The sequence below is a fragment of the Pygoscelis adeliae genome, unplaced genomic scaffold (genome assembly GCF_000699105.1).
Source record: "Pygoscelis adeliae isolate BGI_AS28 unplaced genomic scaffold, ASM69910v1 Scaffold4, whole genome shotgun sequence".
Lineage (NCBI taxonomy): Eukaryota > Metazoa > Chordata > Aves > Sphenisciformes > Spheniscidae > Pygoscelis > Pygoscelis adeliae.
The window spans coordinates 13,692-28,577 of record NW_008824986.1 but is presented as its reverse complement, the minus strand read 5'-3'; the positions used below and the strand labels follow the sequence as shown (position 1 = coordinate 28,577).

The following is a 14,886-nucleotide window of genomic DNA, read 5'->3' as shown; positions in this document are numbered from 1 at the left end:
CGCCGGCGCCCCCTTCGTTTACACGCGCCAGGAGCCTCTTTCTGGAGTCTTCTTCACGTTTATTACCCTTCAGGCCTCGGGTAGCGTTTGCCGGCGGAAAACGATACAGAGACCAGAAACCAACTAAGCGGAAGGCGACGGGCTGCGGCCAAACCCCAGCAGTGCGGGGTCACCCGTGTCCCGGCAAGGGCAAGCTGCCGACGGCAGAGCACGCGTGGCGTCCGCCTGCCCGAAACGGAAGGCAGGGCAGCGCTGAGCGGGGCTGAAGGGCGGGGGGAGGAGGAAATCGGGAGATGGTGCACGTATTCTCCATCACAGCCAGCCACACAGGGTAGGGTAACGTTTCAGCTATGTCGTCCCCCCCCCTTAAAATAGCACATACTGTAAAAAGTGGTAACAGAGGAACTCTGGCTGAGTAGTACCGGAGGTGTTCTATCTCCGCAGATGAAACCTGACCAGCTCTTTGAAAGAATGAAGTTTAATGCATTTTGTCTCCCATAGGAGAAGCATGAGAATCGAAGAGTTGCTTTCATGCCTCTAAAACAGCACATGCATAAGACAGGATTATTTTTTTAGTATATAAGTGTGCTGTAAGCACAAAGCCTTCCTCAGTGTTGTTGGCCTTTGGTTTTTCGATCATCCTGCTGGTCTCGCGCTGTGATGGAAAGTCGTTCTCGCAGGTATGGCACACAGCAGAAAAATTAGCAGCTGAAGTACAAGTGTTTCCAAACCATCCCCGATTCCTCAGTGTTGTTGGCCTTTGGTTTTTCAATCATCCTGCTGGTCTCGCACTGTGATGGAAAGTCGTTCTCGCATGTATGGCACACAGCAGAAAAATCAGCAGCTGAAGTACAAGTGTTTTCAAACCATCCCCGATACAAATCGGTAAACCAAAAGAAAGGGAGTATTCCAAGATGCAAGTCAAACTTCCAATCTCACACAGTTCAATACAGATACTGAAAACATTTAAATAACTTCTAGTACAAACGTATTACTACCGATCTAGGAAAAATAAAAGCTCTGGGGCCACATTCTGACCGTCAAAGTTTTCTACGACCATTTTAGCAGTAAGTATAAACAATAGCTTTGCCCTCCTAGCTACACTGCCCTAGTTCAAGTATAATGAAGCACTCATTTTAATAACAACCCCCCCCACATTTATTCACCTTACAATCTGAAGTGAACAAGGATATTTTAAGATCAATACAGCCACTTTCCATCAAGCTTTTGTTTCAAAAGTCATCACTACCATCATAGATAAAACTAGCACAGAAGTGACTTTTTCCTATACGTGGCCAGCTTACGCCATTTGAGTGAGTAAGTCAGCAAGCATGAAGGTAAGAGTATTCCATTGGTAGGAACAAAAGCTCCTACTGTGGACGCTTCTCGCCCACAACCCAAATTCCAGTTTGGCATTCATTACAGCAAAAAACCCAAATATTTTTGTCGTCTTAAAAATTTATTTTATGATGACAAATTTCCCAACTGCAAGTCACTTTTCTTTCCTGTGCAAGATACAGAGAAAAACCATAGTCATGCATTTTTATTTTCAGATACCCAAGAAGAATGTATGGTAGGAAATAAAAATTCTTCTGCTTTTAATCTACTTTAAAAGAAAAGACTGCCCCTCTCCAGCACTACTGGTTTTCCACATGCATAGTCTGAAGCAACTGAAGTGCCAGTTAATGGAAAAGTTATCTTCAAGCGTGAGAAGTTTACTGTCACATTCAGATATTGCAAATACACGACCTTAACTGAAGTGTTTGATGTTCAAACACTTGTGGTTATTTCCTCCATAAATGAATATAGATGTAACATGTCATTAAGCTAGTTGAAATCCTATATAAAACAATGGGCATCGCGTGCTAAATAAGTTAGGCTAAAGCTAGCGTAAAAATTGCAATAGTTCTAAGTAGTACACGATGCATGGCTTTATCTTCCCTTTTGTCTACAAGACACATGCACACTTAATATTTTGATCCGCTAATGTTAGAACAAGCACTTTAAGGATATGCATGATTTAAAAAAAAAGCCAAGACAAGTAGTAGAAAATGCATTTTATTTATATGGAAAAGGCTACATTTAGATTTGTAAAAGGTCTGTGATAGTGTTATGTTGCCCACATGTCAAAAATCATTTGTGAATAGCAACAAAACGGTTACACATCTTTCTACATAGCAGTGCAATTAGTTCACATTGCAATAAAATTAAGTCAAGTATATGCAACAGAATCAAAACCAAGTGTTTCTCCATAATCAGCATACAAAGAATTACAGTGCAAAGATCATTTTAGGTTTTAAGAAATCTGCAGTCAGTCTTTAGAATATCCTAACGGGTGGGATACTCCAATTATTTTCATTACTAGCAGTTGTGCCTTGTCAATACTGTGCACAAGCGAGTAAGTCTAAAATGAAATGACTTACATGGTAAATAAAATATTTAGTCTATATAGTAAAAAAAATACAAATTATATAAGTGAACTAACAAAATGAAATTTGAGCACACTTATGAAATGGTCAACATACTTTGACACACATACAGTATTCATCACACAAGAACAGCTACTTTTTCCAGCAAAAATAATTTGGTTGCTTTACAACTGCATAATGGATCTTGTAGTCTGAAGATGCAGATGTCCAACTCTTAAAAACCATAATAAATGTCTTCTGCAAAGCATACAAAGAGGATAAATATTCTTATCACAGTCATAAGGTTATTTTTGGAAGTTTGTTCTCCCTTGCTCCAGAAACACACTTACATGGGTGAAAAAAATTCAAGGGGCATGATGATACATGGAAGCAGTAAACTGTGCTCCATTTCCTTCTAATTTTGAAAAAAACCCTAGAATTTACAGTACTCTGTGGTATATGAAAAAGTCTTCACAAGTTTACATTGCATATTTCTGAGTCCATTCTCTTGCATGTCTGTTGTATCTGTACGTGCAGAAAGAAGGCATTACAGTGAAGAGCTTGTTAGTGATACATTGACAATGGCCACATATTTACTTAATACAGATGTTATTGAGCTTTTCACCTCTTAGCATTGATTCAAATAATGCTAAAGTAGTCTAAAAGCCAGGAAACATATACCCACTGTACGTTCAGTTTCTAAGGCTACCTATCAAAGCTATTTAGACTCAAACTCAAAACCAATCTCACAGGTCTGTATTAAAATGCATATCATTGTGCATACTTAATTTGCATTTCACAACTGGCTCCCTTATTTTGTACCTTAACAGGAATTTGTTGTCAGTTATTCCTAAATGTGTATGCTATTAACAGTCTGACAAAGTTCACACATTTTAGTTGCATAAAATTCAGTATAATTAACTGGTTTTGGAAAGGGTGGGAATAGAAGGCACAGTGATTTTTTTTATTCCCCATTCTGCATTTCAGAACCTGAAAATTTCCTGAAAAGCATTTTTTACTAGATTTTAAGTCTTGGGTCTTTTCCTTCTGATATGAAGCTGACTAGCACTCCCAAAGGTGAACGTCCTTAGAGAGTCAATATCTCTCCCTCTGGCCCCTCACATTTGTTACATTCCACTCCAGACTAGATTCACTTTCTTCTGGGTCCTCCAGAGAAAACAGTGACAAGTTTTTAAATCCATTTCTTAGTATCAGTATAGCAAGTCATGTACTAACTGGTTTTGTTCTTAAGAATATGCTACCATACAAGTCTTTGGATTTTTACTTATAGTAAAATACCCACAGATAAATGTCAGGGGTAACCAGCCATATCTTTCGTTTCCTAAATCCAAGCTGAGATTAAAAAAATTTAATAGGTGATTAGCATAAGAAGATAAAGCTATAGTCAAGACTACACGTTCTCTCACTTTCTCCTGCAATGATTAAATTTCAAGTTTTGGAGATAGAGAAATATCCCTTGTTCGCTTCCTTCAAAAACTGGAGGCACAATAGCTGAAATCACTGTATTAAGTAAGTGGATGGACAAAAGCTGAGACACAAATGGACAGAAGCTGAGGTACAACATCCTCAACTTGAACACTATCTGCTTTACAATACAAGCCACAGAGTTCACGTGTTTCAGAAGTGGGTTATGTGATTTGATTGTATCAGACATCACGCGGTCAAAAAAAGGTCATTTTAGTGATTCCTACTCTAGGGAGAGAAATACTAGACCATAGGCTTCCATGTAACCTACATCACTCCTTCTCTATCCAGTCCTCAAGGTAAAAGCAATACTCAAATCTTCATGGACCTGTGATATGTGATGAACCACAGGCCATTAGCATGCATTGCAAGAAGTTCTCAATGGCTCACCTACTAAAAAAATAGGTACCCAACAATTTCTCAGGCTGTTAACCAGAAAGTGAAAAATTCTCCTGGATATCACAAACATTCCACAGAATCTCAAGCAAAGAGTCTAACAATTAAAATAGTTAACAGCAAGGTTACCAAAAAGCAGCTTAAGTACCAAGGCTAAAAAGCCTGCCGCAAGCTAAATCCACCACCTTTTCCACGGCTTGAAAAAGTAGTCAGATAAACAGCGATGATTAGGCTGTCAATGACTGTGCTGCATGGCTATGACTATTTAATTTATTGTCAAGGCCACCAGAAAACTTGTGACGGATTAATTTTGGGGAAGGTTATTCCATTCTTGGCAAATTAGGACTGGATGTATTTGGAAAGACCTTAGAGACTCCTACTCCTTGTTACTATCCTAAATTGATCTTGTGTTTCAGTCTTTCTTAATCCCACACACACCTAGAAAACCCACAGGTGCTAAAACCCTGCTACAGAAGACAGCTCAGGCCATGCCGATAGACTGTAGACTACATCCTGGATTGTGCTCAAAATACCTATAGCAGCAGAGTTCAACAGAATCTCCCAGGGGTAAGCAAAATATTTCCTTCCTGGATCACTGATTCTGTAACCTTTTCCATGCATAAAGTTTTTAAAGTTTGTAAGCCCAGGAGAAGCAGGTATCTGATATATCAGCAGAAAGCAGCAAGGATGGAAAAATCTCACACAGATAGTATTTCCTCCATGGAACCCTTTGGAAATCATGCAGTCTAATCTGTGCAATAAAGGGCCCGAGCTTCCTGCCACCCACAACTGCAACAAACTCTTAAGAAATCAATGCATCACTGCTTAGATATCCATAAGTTTCACTATTCAAAGTTTGAGTGGCAAAAGGAGTCACTCTAGAAAGGTACTGCTCTAGAAAGAAACTCTGCTATGCCAAGCATTGGGCTTGCTAGTGACCTCTAAATCCTGTTATCCGGTATTGTGAGGGTTCAGCCATGTATTAGTTACAAGACAGTATTTCAAACCCCTCCTTCGGAGTGATGTACAACCAGGAATCAGCAAGCCTTAAAACTGGACTTCGGGAAAGCCAGGTCATTCCGCACTGTAAGTAAAAGACCCCAGCATAGATGTTTCAGTCAGTATAGTAGTTTTAGAGTTAAAACTCCTCAAATCAAATTCAGGTTTGGTCCAGATGCTTCGGTTATGCGCTGTCCATGTTACCTACCCAAGATCAGAAACTTCCTGCAAGTTCTACAGCTGTTCCAGAAAGTAAGAGAGGTTCTTTTTCTCTGTAAGATGCTGCGAATTGCAATGTGACAATGGTTCTTAGCACTAAACAGCACTGAATATTAGTATACCCTACGTTTACAAAACTGTGTCAAAAAGACATTTGTTGTTCATACCTAACATCTTACTAAAGGCACAGGTTTTACAACCAGAGGATCACAGTAGCAACAAATAATTCATATTTGGGAAATTATTTTTCATGCAATGAATATAAACACACAAGTGTGAAGGTTTTATGCAACTAAGTACAAAAAAACCAGTATCCAACAGCTGTGTACGCCTACAGTTTCCTGCTTGCCATTCCACTGATTGATATTTTCAAGATTTAAAAATCTAATCCCGTAGAAACCTATGAAAAGAGTATCTTTAAAAGTTAAGATAGAAGGTGCATAGCAGATAACCATCTGCAAGTACCAAACACACAAATATGTATATGTTATACTCACTTTTCCTTGTCTGACTTGTAGATCTGTGCAATATCCGGTACTAAAGGATCATCTGGATTAGGATCACAAAGTAAGGAGCATATGGACAATAAAACTAAATAAAAGAGACACTAGATTAAACAAGTTAGTTTGCTTTATTTCCATAATCCTTTAATATATTCCAGTACGCTGAAGAAGGGTGGTGGAAGGGAGATTGGAAAGATAATGCATGTTAGTATTAAGCTTTCACATAGCAGTTCTGCTCAGGAATGTTTATACAGCATCATTTTTCTAGGTCCTAAGTAAACAACACCTGATACTAGCCTAGAGAACTTGCAACCCACGGACCTGTATCTTTTGTAATGATCTCTCTCCCATGTTTTAACCTATGGACATTAAACAAACTACAGACTACATAGTTATCTATAAATATTTGACCAAACTAAGCTCTTCTATCTACAATTATTTAAGATAATTAATGTTGTTAATATTACACTGCCATGTAATACTCTATTTGTGCATATCCTTCTCCACTTCTGTGCTGACAGTTATTCTCTCCTTCATATGAATATTTCACTTAATTTGATAGAAGTGTGACTTCCATTTTGGGAAAATACTTCATCAGTATTATATGCAGGTATTAATTTATAATTCCATATTCATTTCCTGGTATTTAACCAAGGATATTTGCTTTTTCTAACATTGTCAGTTCATACTTCTCAGGAAATTTCTATTTTTATATTCAGAACTAATATGAATACAAGAGTACACAGTTAAACAATTCTAAACACATGGTGAAAGCGAATTTGATGCTACAATGAGAATCTGCTGTAGAACAGGGGTTTTTTCCTTACTTTGTCTTGTTACAAAAGAGCCCGGACTAACATCTATTTTCACCAGTAGTGAGTTCAACCACTTCATACTGACATATTTCATTTTATTAAGTGCCAAATACACCAGTAATATTAGAAAATCGGGTTAGAATACTTGGTCACACCAGTCAGAGGTGCTATCAGTATGTTGTAATCCTTTGATTCAGTAAAACAAGAACTGTAAAGGAGAAACTTCCATGAGCCACTGAGCTAATTTCCAGTTTATGAAATATATGATGTGCAAGCACGTTAAAAGCACGTCAAATCAGAACACAAGACCAGCAGACTGCTCCTCTTTATAACTGAAGGAACGCTCAGCAGTAAAGACACAGAAAAGTGCTGAAGATGTAAAAACTTAAAGAGTTTTCATTTGTAAATGCCAACTGTTAAACACAATGTAAGTGCCAACTCTCATTTGCTAAATACCTTCTAAATAACTAGAAACAAGACAATTTTTTCTCAGCAATAAAACAATCAACCAATTTCTGTGGAAAGTTAATACCAGCTACACACAATAGTAATTCATGCCTTCAGCAACTACACCAGGAAACAGTATTAAACTTAAATTTTATTTAGCTTCTGAGATTACTGCACAGGGTTGTTACATATGAGCAGAAGTTGCCCTTCCAAGGAGGTACAGCAATTGCACTTGCATAGAGCAATTTCCATTGGACAAAGATTAACAATTTTTTCCTTGCTCGTACACCAAATGCAGTAACATTGTTCTAAAAAAAGACACATGGTTTAGAGAGCTCTCAAGCACATAAGCAAGATGCAATACTGTTTAACCTTTTGAGTCACATGAGAACTTTCTGTAATATGACTAAGTGTGCCTAAGCATTTTGAAGATGGGTGAGAAAAAACAATGATAGCACCCAGATTTAATAAGCAGCTTTTTAAGTGACACAAAATGCCTACAACAAAAGAACTGCTTAACTGTAACCTCAATGTTCCAAAAATCTAGTGTTCAACTTGAGAAAGTTTAACTACAGGACTAGAATATTTTAATAAATCTTTTACTTATGACTTTGAAAGCAGCTACATTTAAAAAAACTCATCTTACAGAGGAATGCAAACCAGAACAATTTATCTCATTTTAAAATGAAGTGTAATTAAGATCTGAGCCCACACAAGGATGCTCAGGCAACCCAAAGAGCCATCAATAAGCAATCAGGTAAGCCCACACACGTCAGTATCAGGGTTTTCCATTTACATTCAAATTAATTTGATTTTTAAGCTCTCTTCACCAGTTTCTCTGCAGTTCTGCATGCACAGTCAGCTATAATACAGAAGTTGCATTTCAGGCTAATTGGACATTTAGTATCTTACTCAACTTGTTTTAGAACATTTCTTCACCATTCACATAATATTTTATGTAATGTGATACTCCAAATAAACTGTGCAAGATCTTGGATCTTAACAAGAATTCCAATGGAATTTGCCACTTCTGTAACACGCAGGATAAATGAGTTCCCACTGCCACCCTTAGGCAGTGCAGTAATACACAAAAAAGCGCCATGGTAGTGTATGCAATTTCATAAATCCATTAGCAAATCTGTGAGTTTACCTTTAGATACAGTCAGAGCTGGTGACCATTGCGATCTCAGGATATCAAGACAAATACTCCCATTACTGTTTATGTTTGGGTGGTATATTTTTGTTGTAAAAGCAATCTGGAATAAATAAATAAATAAAAAACAAGTAACATCAAATTAACATTGTCCCTTCAGTTACACTCATACTGATCTGCCAACACAATCTATCGTACAGTCTTATCTGTTCATCCACTATGCACATGTATCCTATTGCTGGCCTTTCTAGTTTTAACTTCCAAAATTAAGCCTCAAAGAACTAAGACACAGAAACAAAGCTTTGACCAAAAAATGGTGTAAGTTTTGAGAGAAAGGACTTACCTTTGGTGGTTTGAAAGGATAGTCTGTTGGAAAGTGTACTGTGAGAAAAAATACTCCCCCTTGATATGCACTATCAGGCTGGGGAAAGAAACAAAACAAACAAAACATATTAATATATTTCAGCTATTCTGGAGCTTCCCTTCTGAACGCAGATAACCTCCCAAAGCTATGAGTATCTTAGAAAATCCATTTCTTGCCCAGTACACAGCCCATGCTATGGGCCACAGCCCACTATGGGCTGTGTACTGGGAAGGCACAGAGGGAATTGAACCCTCCCACTGGCCTGCAGAGCTACAGTAGAGCCAACCATGGCTACTACTGCAGTAGTGCAACATGGCTACTGAGTGCTGCCCTTCTTGGGGAAAGAAAGGGAGGGAGCGGTGTTTGACTGGTGGAGCTACAAAACTGCTGATCCATCAGCTCCACCGCACCAAGGGGAATACAAAACCCAGAGCAGGTCTTCCAAATCCTGTCTCTGTGCAACACCACAGCTGCTCTGATCCTCCTCCATCCTTAAGCTACAAAGATACTTACCTTAAGAAGTGGTTTCTCTTTGCAGATGCAAAGAGTAGGATTTTCCAACATAATTCAGTTGATCATGATGACATCAGGGAGTTTTAAAACACACAACATCTTTGTGACCTGTACAAATCTGTGAACATGCATTTTGTTAGAGAACATGTGCACAGGTTTACGTCCAGGTTGCACACAGTTAATAGATAGAAATAACTTTGTTGCAGTCATCTGTTGAGGAAATCTTTCATTTTTATTAACCAGAAAAGTGAGGGGAAAGTCTCAATGCTAAACAATAGAGAGCAGTGCTGCCATTTCTGATTAAGGGAAGGAGAAGAAAAACCTCTCTCATTACTTGGTAAGTTTAAAACAGCAACATAGGAACTCAATCTCAGCAAAGCTGCAGAAGATCAAGTTTTTGGGTTTTCTTACGGAAGCAAAGGCAGACTGTTTTTTAAATAAAATGTTTACCTTGGAAATGAGCAAAAATTAGTTTTAGAGATGAATATAAGAAATAAAGTCACAAATGGTCCACTAAGACATGTCGTCTTGCACATTCAAAATGCAGACAGTGTAGCAATGTAAGGCAGGTTATATATAGTATTGCTAAGAAGTCAGCATTAGGTAACAGCAGAAGAGATTGCTGCTGTACTTCCAATTAGGTTTGAAAGGACTGCTTGCCTGCATACTAAATGGATTTGTCAAAGTTAAAATAAGCTGAAGATGAGAAAGTTCACTGTCAGACAGAAGGCAAAGCGAAGTCACAGAAAGTTTTGTGAGCAAGGTATGTAAAACAAATTGACAGTGCCCATAGACAGGAGAAGAGGTTACCCTACTTCCACAAATAGGAAGTGAATTCTGAAGGTAAGCTTTAGTCCTATGCTTCCATCAGGCCATCAGGAAACTACAGATGTGCATCCCTATTTCCTTATGTTATCAAGACAAAGAATTAACATGCTGACTGTGTTCTTTACTTGTTGGAAGATACGGCTGAGAAAGGTTGGCGAGAGCTGCTCAGCCTTATCTTTAACTAGAGAAATCTGAGGAACCCGAAGCAAAGAAAGGAGTATTCTCCACTACAGAATATGGAAGGTGAATTGCAAGCTCAAAGAAAAAAAGTGGAATTTAAGTTGGGATTTATGTGCTAGTATTTCCCTTACTCAGGTCATCAGTCATTCAGGACAGAGACATTATTGGTGGCAATCAGCACATAATGATTAACTTTTGTTAACTCTTAACAACTTTGATGTTTTGCCATTCACCTTTAAGCAGAAGGGCAAGGATCAGAATGACTCTGTATGTGAAAGAACACAGTTGTTAAAGAAAAATGGCAAAAGCATTAGTATCCTACAGAAAAACTTGCCACAATCATTTCAGTTGCTGCTGGGCCATTGAGAAGTTGGACAACAGACTCCAGCATACCACTGGCAAATTAGTAACTGATCTTTCACTGCTTCAGAGCAGCTGTGCTGAAAATGCAGAAATAGCCTCAAAGCAGTCACAATTCCACTTTTCTCCACCATGTGATGCTGCACCTTAATGGATTAAGTATTGCCTCAAAATTTCAACTCACACAGTGGTTCAGCTCATCATCTGAACCAGAAACTCTTCTTTCCAAATTAGTAAGTCCAAAACAAAACCACTAGGAACACAAACTCCTTACCATGATATTAATAAACACCCATTCCCTCAGGTCATGTTGTTCTTTATTCTTTATGCTGAAACCCTTTCCAGTTTTCCTTTAAAACTTTCTGTTCTTAAGCTTTATTGTCCTTTATGTCATTTCCTTGACAACAGTCATAAATGGAGTCTTTCGAGATCTCCTTCAACCCAAGGAAAGCAGGCCTTTCTCACACAGAAACCACAAGTACCCACAATTGCTGGCCTACAGTTTGCAAAAGCCATCTGTTTTTGCCAGAGCCACATCACAGCCATCAAATAAGCTCTAGCTAAAAGCCCCAAAATCACCCTGTGCAACATCACTCTTGTTTACAGTTACCAACTTTAACATTGGATTACACCCACTCTTCCTCCCTTCAGATGGATGAATCTTCCCGAATTGAGATTATCACCTTTGAAAAGCAAGCTTTTCACTTGGCAGCCCCCATCACCAATACAAACATTGCAGCTAACTGATTAAGCACTCCTAACTTCATGAAGAGGACAGATTTTTGAAGAGTTACAGAAAGAAACTAGTACCAGACCACTAAGAACAACAATACCACCCTAAATCTTTAATCTGTACATAGCACAGCTGAATTTGACTGCCATGTTTACAGAAACCCAAATGAATCCTTCTGTAACAAAAAGGGAAACAAGGTCTACTTTCTAAGGGGCATGAATTATATACTTACAGGTCCCATAATTGTTGCCTGCCAGTGAAACACTGAAAGTCAAAAAGATGTAACAATTAGAGATTTTCCAAGCTTTTTCTTATCCAGAAAAAGTCAACTGTGACAATGTACTACAAAGAGCTTACAGTCATCTCCAACAGGTCCAGCAGAACAGTGGGCTGGTGGGTCTCGCTGCAGATCACTTAGTTCCTGTAAGAAACACACAAATATTTGAAAGACATCTACATGAAAATACAAACCACTCAGCAGCGTTACTTCACAAGTGAGAACGCAAACAGATTTTACTAAATAGACCTGTGGTATTTTTAAAGAAATCAACTCTTGAAATGCCCACTGACATTGAAAGGGTTTTTTTGCCATATAGGTCTGCAGCTAAAGACAACATTGTGCTATAAATTAATATCTGAAAGTATTATAGGTATAATAAGTTGGATATACTGAAGTAGAGACAGAAAAAAAATGAAGACAATGAAGGGTTTCTCGATTTCTCTGTAAACTCACTGCTTAATTTATAAATGTATGTGCTAATCTGACTGTTCCTTTAGCTTTTGATTTTACAAAAACTTCCTGTATTTGCCTAATCTACGTACACTAGCTGAGTTAAACTCGCTCATAGAATGCTTGCTGTCTGACTAGAGATGAGATATAAAGATAACATAAAGGTTCCTAAGTAAACTAGAAAACAAAGGAAAAAATATTAGTTCTACACATTATTTAACATACCTTGATTTAATTCCCTGCATGGTTGTTTGGGGTTTTTTTTCCCCCCCAAAGTGACAACTAAAAAAACCCCCAAGAAAGTTTAAATTTAAAAGAAGCACTCAGAGAAGCTTTTGCAGGTAAACTGATTTATTTCTCTTACAGTAGTCCACACAGTCCCAAATGATTTAAAATTATTATTTATTTACACAAAAACAGCTCAGCTTTTAATCTGATTTATCATCACGATATCAAATGCAAAACAAGCCAGGCATTAATGTTGGTTCACTTTCTTTGTTTAATTTAATATACCATTTTTGATGTCTGAAGTTTTACTGTACTAATAACAAACAACTTTTTCCAATTCTAAGCTGATAGGAACTGTGCTGCGATAAGTTTAACAATTACGTGTAAATACTTCCATTGAAATAAGCTAAAAGATGTGTGCTAAGCCACTGTTCGTAAGTCAGTCAACTAATTACTCAAAACATACACATTTAAGTCAACAATAGCCATAAGCAGGTCTGCAAATATCTCCTTGATTTTAGCATAAGGAGTAACGGTGGAAACATTTCTGCCCAAAAATCATTTCTGCCCAAGACAACTACTTCCAAAATCAAGGTTTAAATTGGAACTAAATTTAACTCAAGTGTAGAATTCGTGTATGTAGTGTGGTCAGATCTTACATACAATTTGAAGCGTTAAACCTCTGCACTTCTCAACTGCTGTGATATATTTATCCATTTACGACATCCAGTAAACATTTCAACTCACACAGTTCTCTCTTCAAGGGACCCAATTTACCGTGGACCTGGAACCTAAATTCAGACACACTTCTTACAGGTCCACTCTTGGCCCTGAATTCAAAGAAAGGCACTGCAACATATCTTCAGCCAGGTAAGAGTAGTAGTATTACTACTTGCTCTGAAGTCACTCCTCACAATCTTTGTGATGTAAAATAAAAGAGACAGTTCTTTGATGTATACTGAAATATCTCAGGTTGCCAACTAGTGTTACTTGTCTGCTCTCAACTTTATTCTGTTGATGAAATTGTATGCTGGTCCAGAAACAACACTCCAGGCTAGACTTTGACTAATAAAGGCAATAGCAAAACCCTTCAAAAGTGCAGTTCCCTTTTTAATTGAGGATTCAAATTTCACTAAGGGAGTAATACAGAGAACCAGTAAGCTATGCAAAGCAAAGTCCTTGCCAGTACACGAAGGGAGTCAACAAGTCTCAAATTTCCAGGAGTCACGAGAGTTGTAACAAGCATTACCAGCAGCAGAGCAGTTACAGCCACTGTCTACTCTAATTTGCAACTCAAGATCTAACCCAACAAGAGATTTTCTTGTACACCCACTAAAAATGAGCCAGCTACGCGAGACTGTTAGCCAAAACAGAGAGCTCAAAGCCTAGAAATCACACGTTTTATAGCAGTCGTGGCTGACTACTAAATTAAAGGCAATGACAGGAAAAATATGTAGCTTAACTCTTCAGAAAGTCTCTAATATATGCAAACATTCCTTTATGCATATGCAAACTGCTAGGCAAGCACTTAATTTTGGAGTTGCAAGTCTATAACAGTACTCATTTGTTAGATGCTTTCCTCAAGGTCTTTACATAGTCCAAAACCACACAAATTGGTTTTCATTCGTATGTACACGTGCACTTCAGAATTGGTAGGAACTGGGGAAGGCTCCTCAGGTATACACTTTCAATTTGTTCAGGCACTGAAATTTGTCCATGATAAAAACCATGTTTTTAATCATACTTTGATGAAACCCAGAGCTATCAACTCCTGTTATTAATATTTCCCTAATAATGAAGGGTCTCTTCAGCCAACTTCACTAAATGAGAGTGATGTTCACGGACACATTCAGAGAGCTTCTGCAGCTAGGAAACAAAGCCAGACCAAACTTCAAAATCCTGATAGAGCAAATTCAGGCCATATTTTCCAGTCATAAGAAATAATGTATTGAAGCTCATGTGGTTTAAAAATACAAGTGGTACCATGATCAAACTTTGTAAATTGAGTTTGACAGTGTTAACGGTTTGAGCCTTTACATACAGAAGCTCAGATCAAGCTGTAATAAAAACAGCTTTATACTGTTAATTATGCTGTCTAAGCTTCATATTCAAAGCAAAATTATCTGGAGAGCTGTAAGGTTTAGGCTTCAAACTTTCCTACCTCTTTTGAAATGATGCAAGCAGACAGTCAGAACATCCCCCATGAGTCAGACTGACTTGCCAGTGTCCAGAGCCGAACACCGCAGAACACTTGTGATGATTCTCTAAAGTAGATGTAGAAAAACTGCTTCATGACTTTACACATTCACAAAAGAATGAGATGTTGAATACAAGAATTCTCTATACAAAGCAGCAAAGATGCTTTTCGCAAGAAGCCCAAAACCTTACTGTGTGAAGAGACAAGGCTGAAGAGTTACAAAGCACAATGTGCTGAAACCTCATCAAGGAGTTCAGGAGAACTGCATGTAAGGCATTAAACAGCCAACGCTAAAGATTTCCCTGTAATTTTAAGTTAATTTGTTCCC

At 38.0% G+C, this 14,886-nt stretch overlaps 2 protein-coding genes across 6 annotated transcripts in view; both read right to left on the bottom strand.

The window, feature by feature from the left end:
• TFAM (transcription factor A, mitochondrial) overlaps positions 1-776 on the bottom strand; it is a 12,559-nt gene extending 11,783 nt beyond the window's left edge. Inside the window, exon 1 of the mRNA XM_009325966.1 lies at positions 732-776. Coding sequence (XP_009324241.1) covers positions 732-776 — 45 coding nt within the window. The remainder of the gene's footprint in view (positions 1-731) is intronic.
• A 1,266-nt stretch (positions 777-2,042) lies between these two features.
• Positions 2,043-14,602, bottom strand: UBE2D1 (ubiquitin-conjugating enzyme E2D 1). Of its 5 annotated transcripts, XM_009325773.1 has the most exons (8): positions 14,523-14,602; positions 11,761-11,824; positions 11,636-11,667; positions 9,303-9,420; positions 8,769-8,846; positions 8,423-8,528; positions 6,005-6,098; positions 2,043-2,933 (listed from the first exon to the last, which is right to left on the bottom strand). In XM_009325773.1, exons 4-8 carry the CDS (start codon positions 9,351-9,353, stop codon positions 2,888-2,890), a joined length of 375 nt encoding a protein of 124 aa, XP_009324048.1. In that variant the 5' UTR covers positions 9,354-9,420; positions 11,636-11,667; positions 11,761-11,824; positions 14,523-14,602; the 3' UTR covers positions 2,043-2,887. The 5 variants fall into 5 exon arrangements, with proteins under 5 accessions (XP_009324048.1, XP_009324044.1, XP_009324046.1 ...); XM_009325769.1 differs by lacking the exons at positions 9,303-9,420; positions 14,523-14,602 and adding an exon at positions 13,025-13,094; XM_009325771.1 differs by lacking the exons at positions 9,303-9,420; positions 14,523-14,602 and adding an exon at positions 13,025-13,094 and having other exon boundaries at positions 6,005-6,056.
• Between the last annotated feature and the right edge of the window lie 284 nt (positions 14,603-14,886).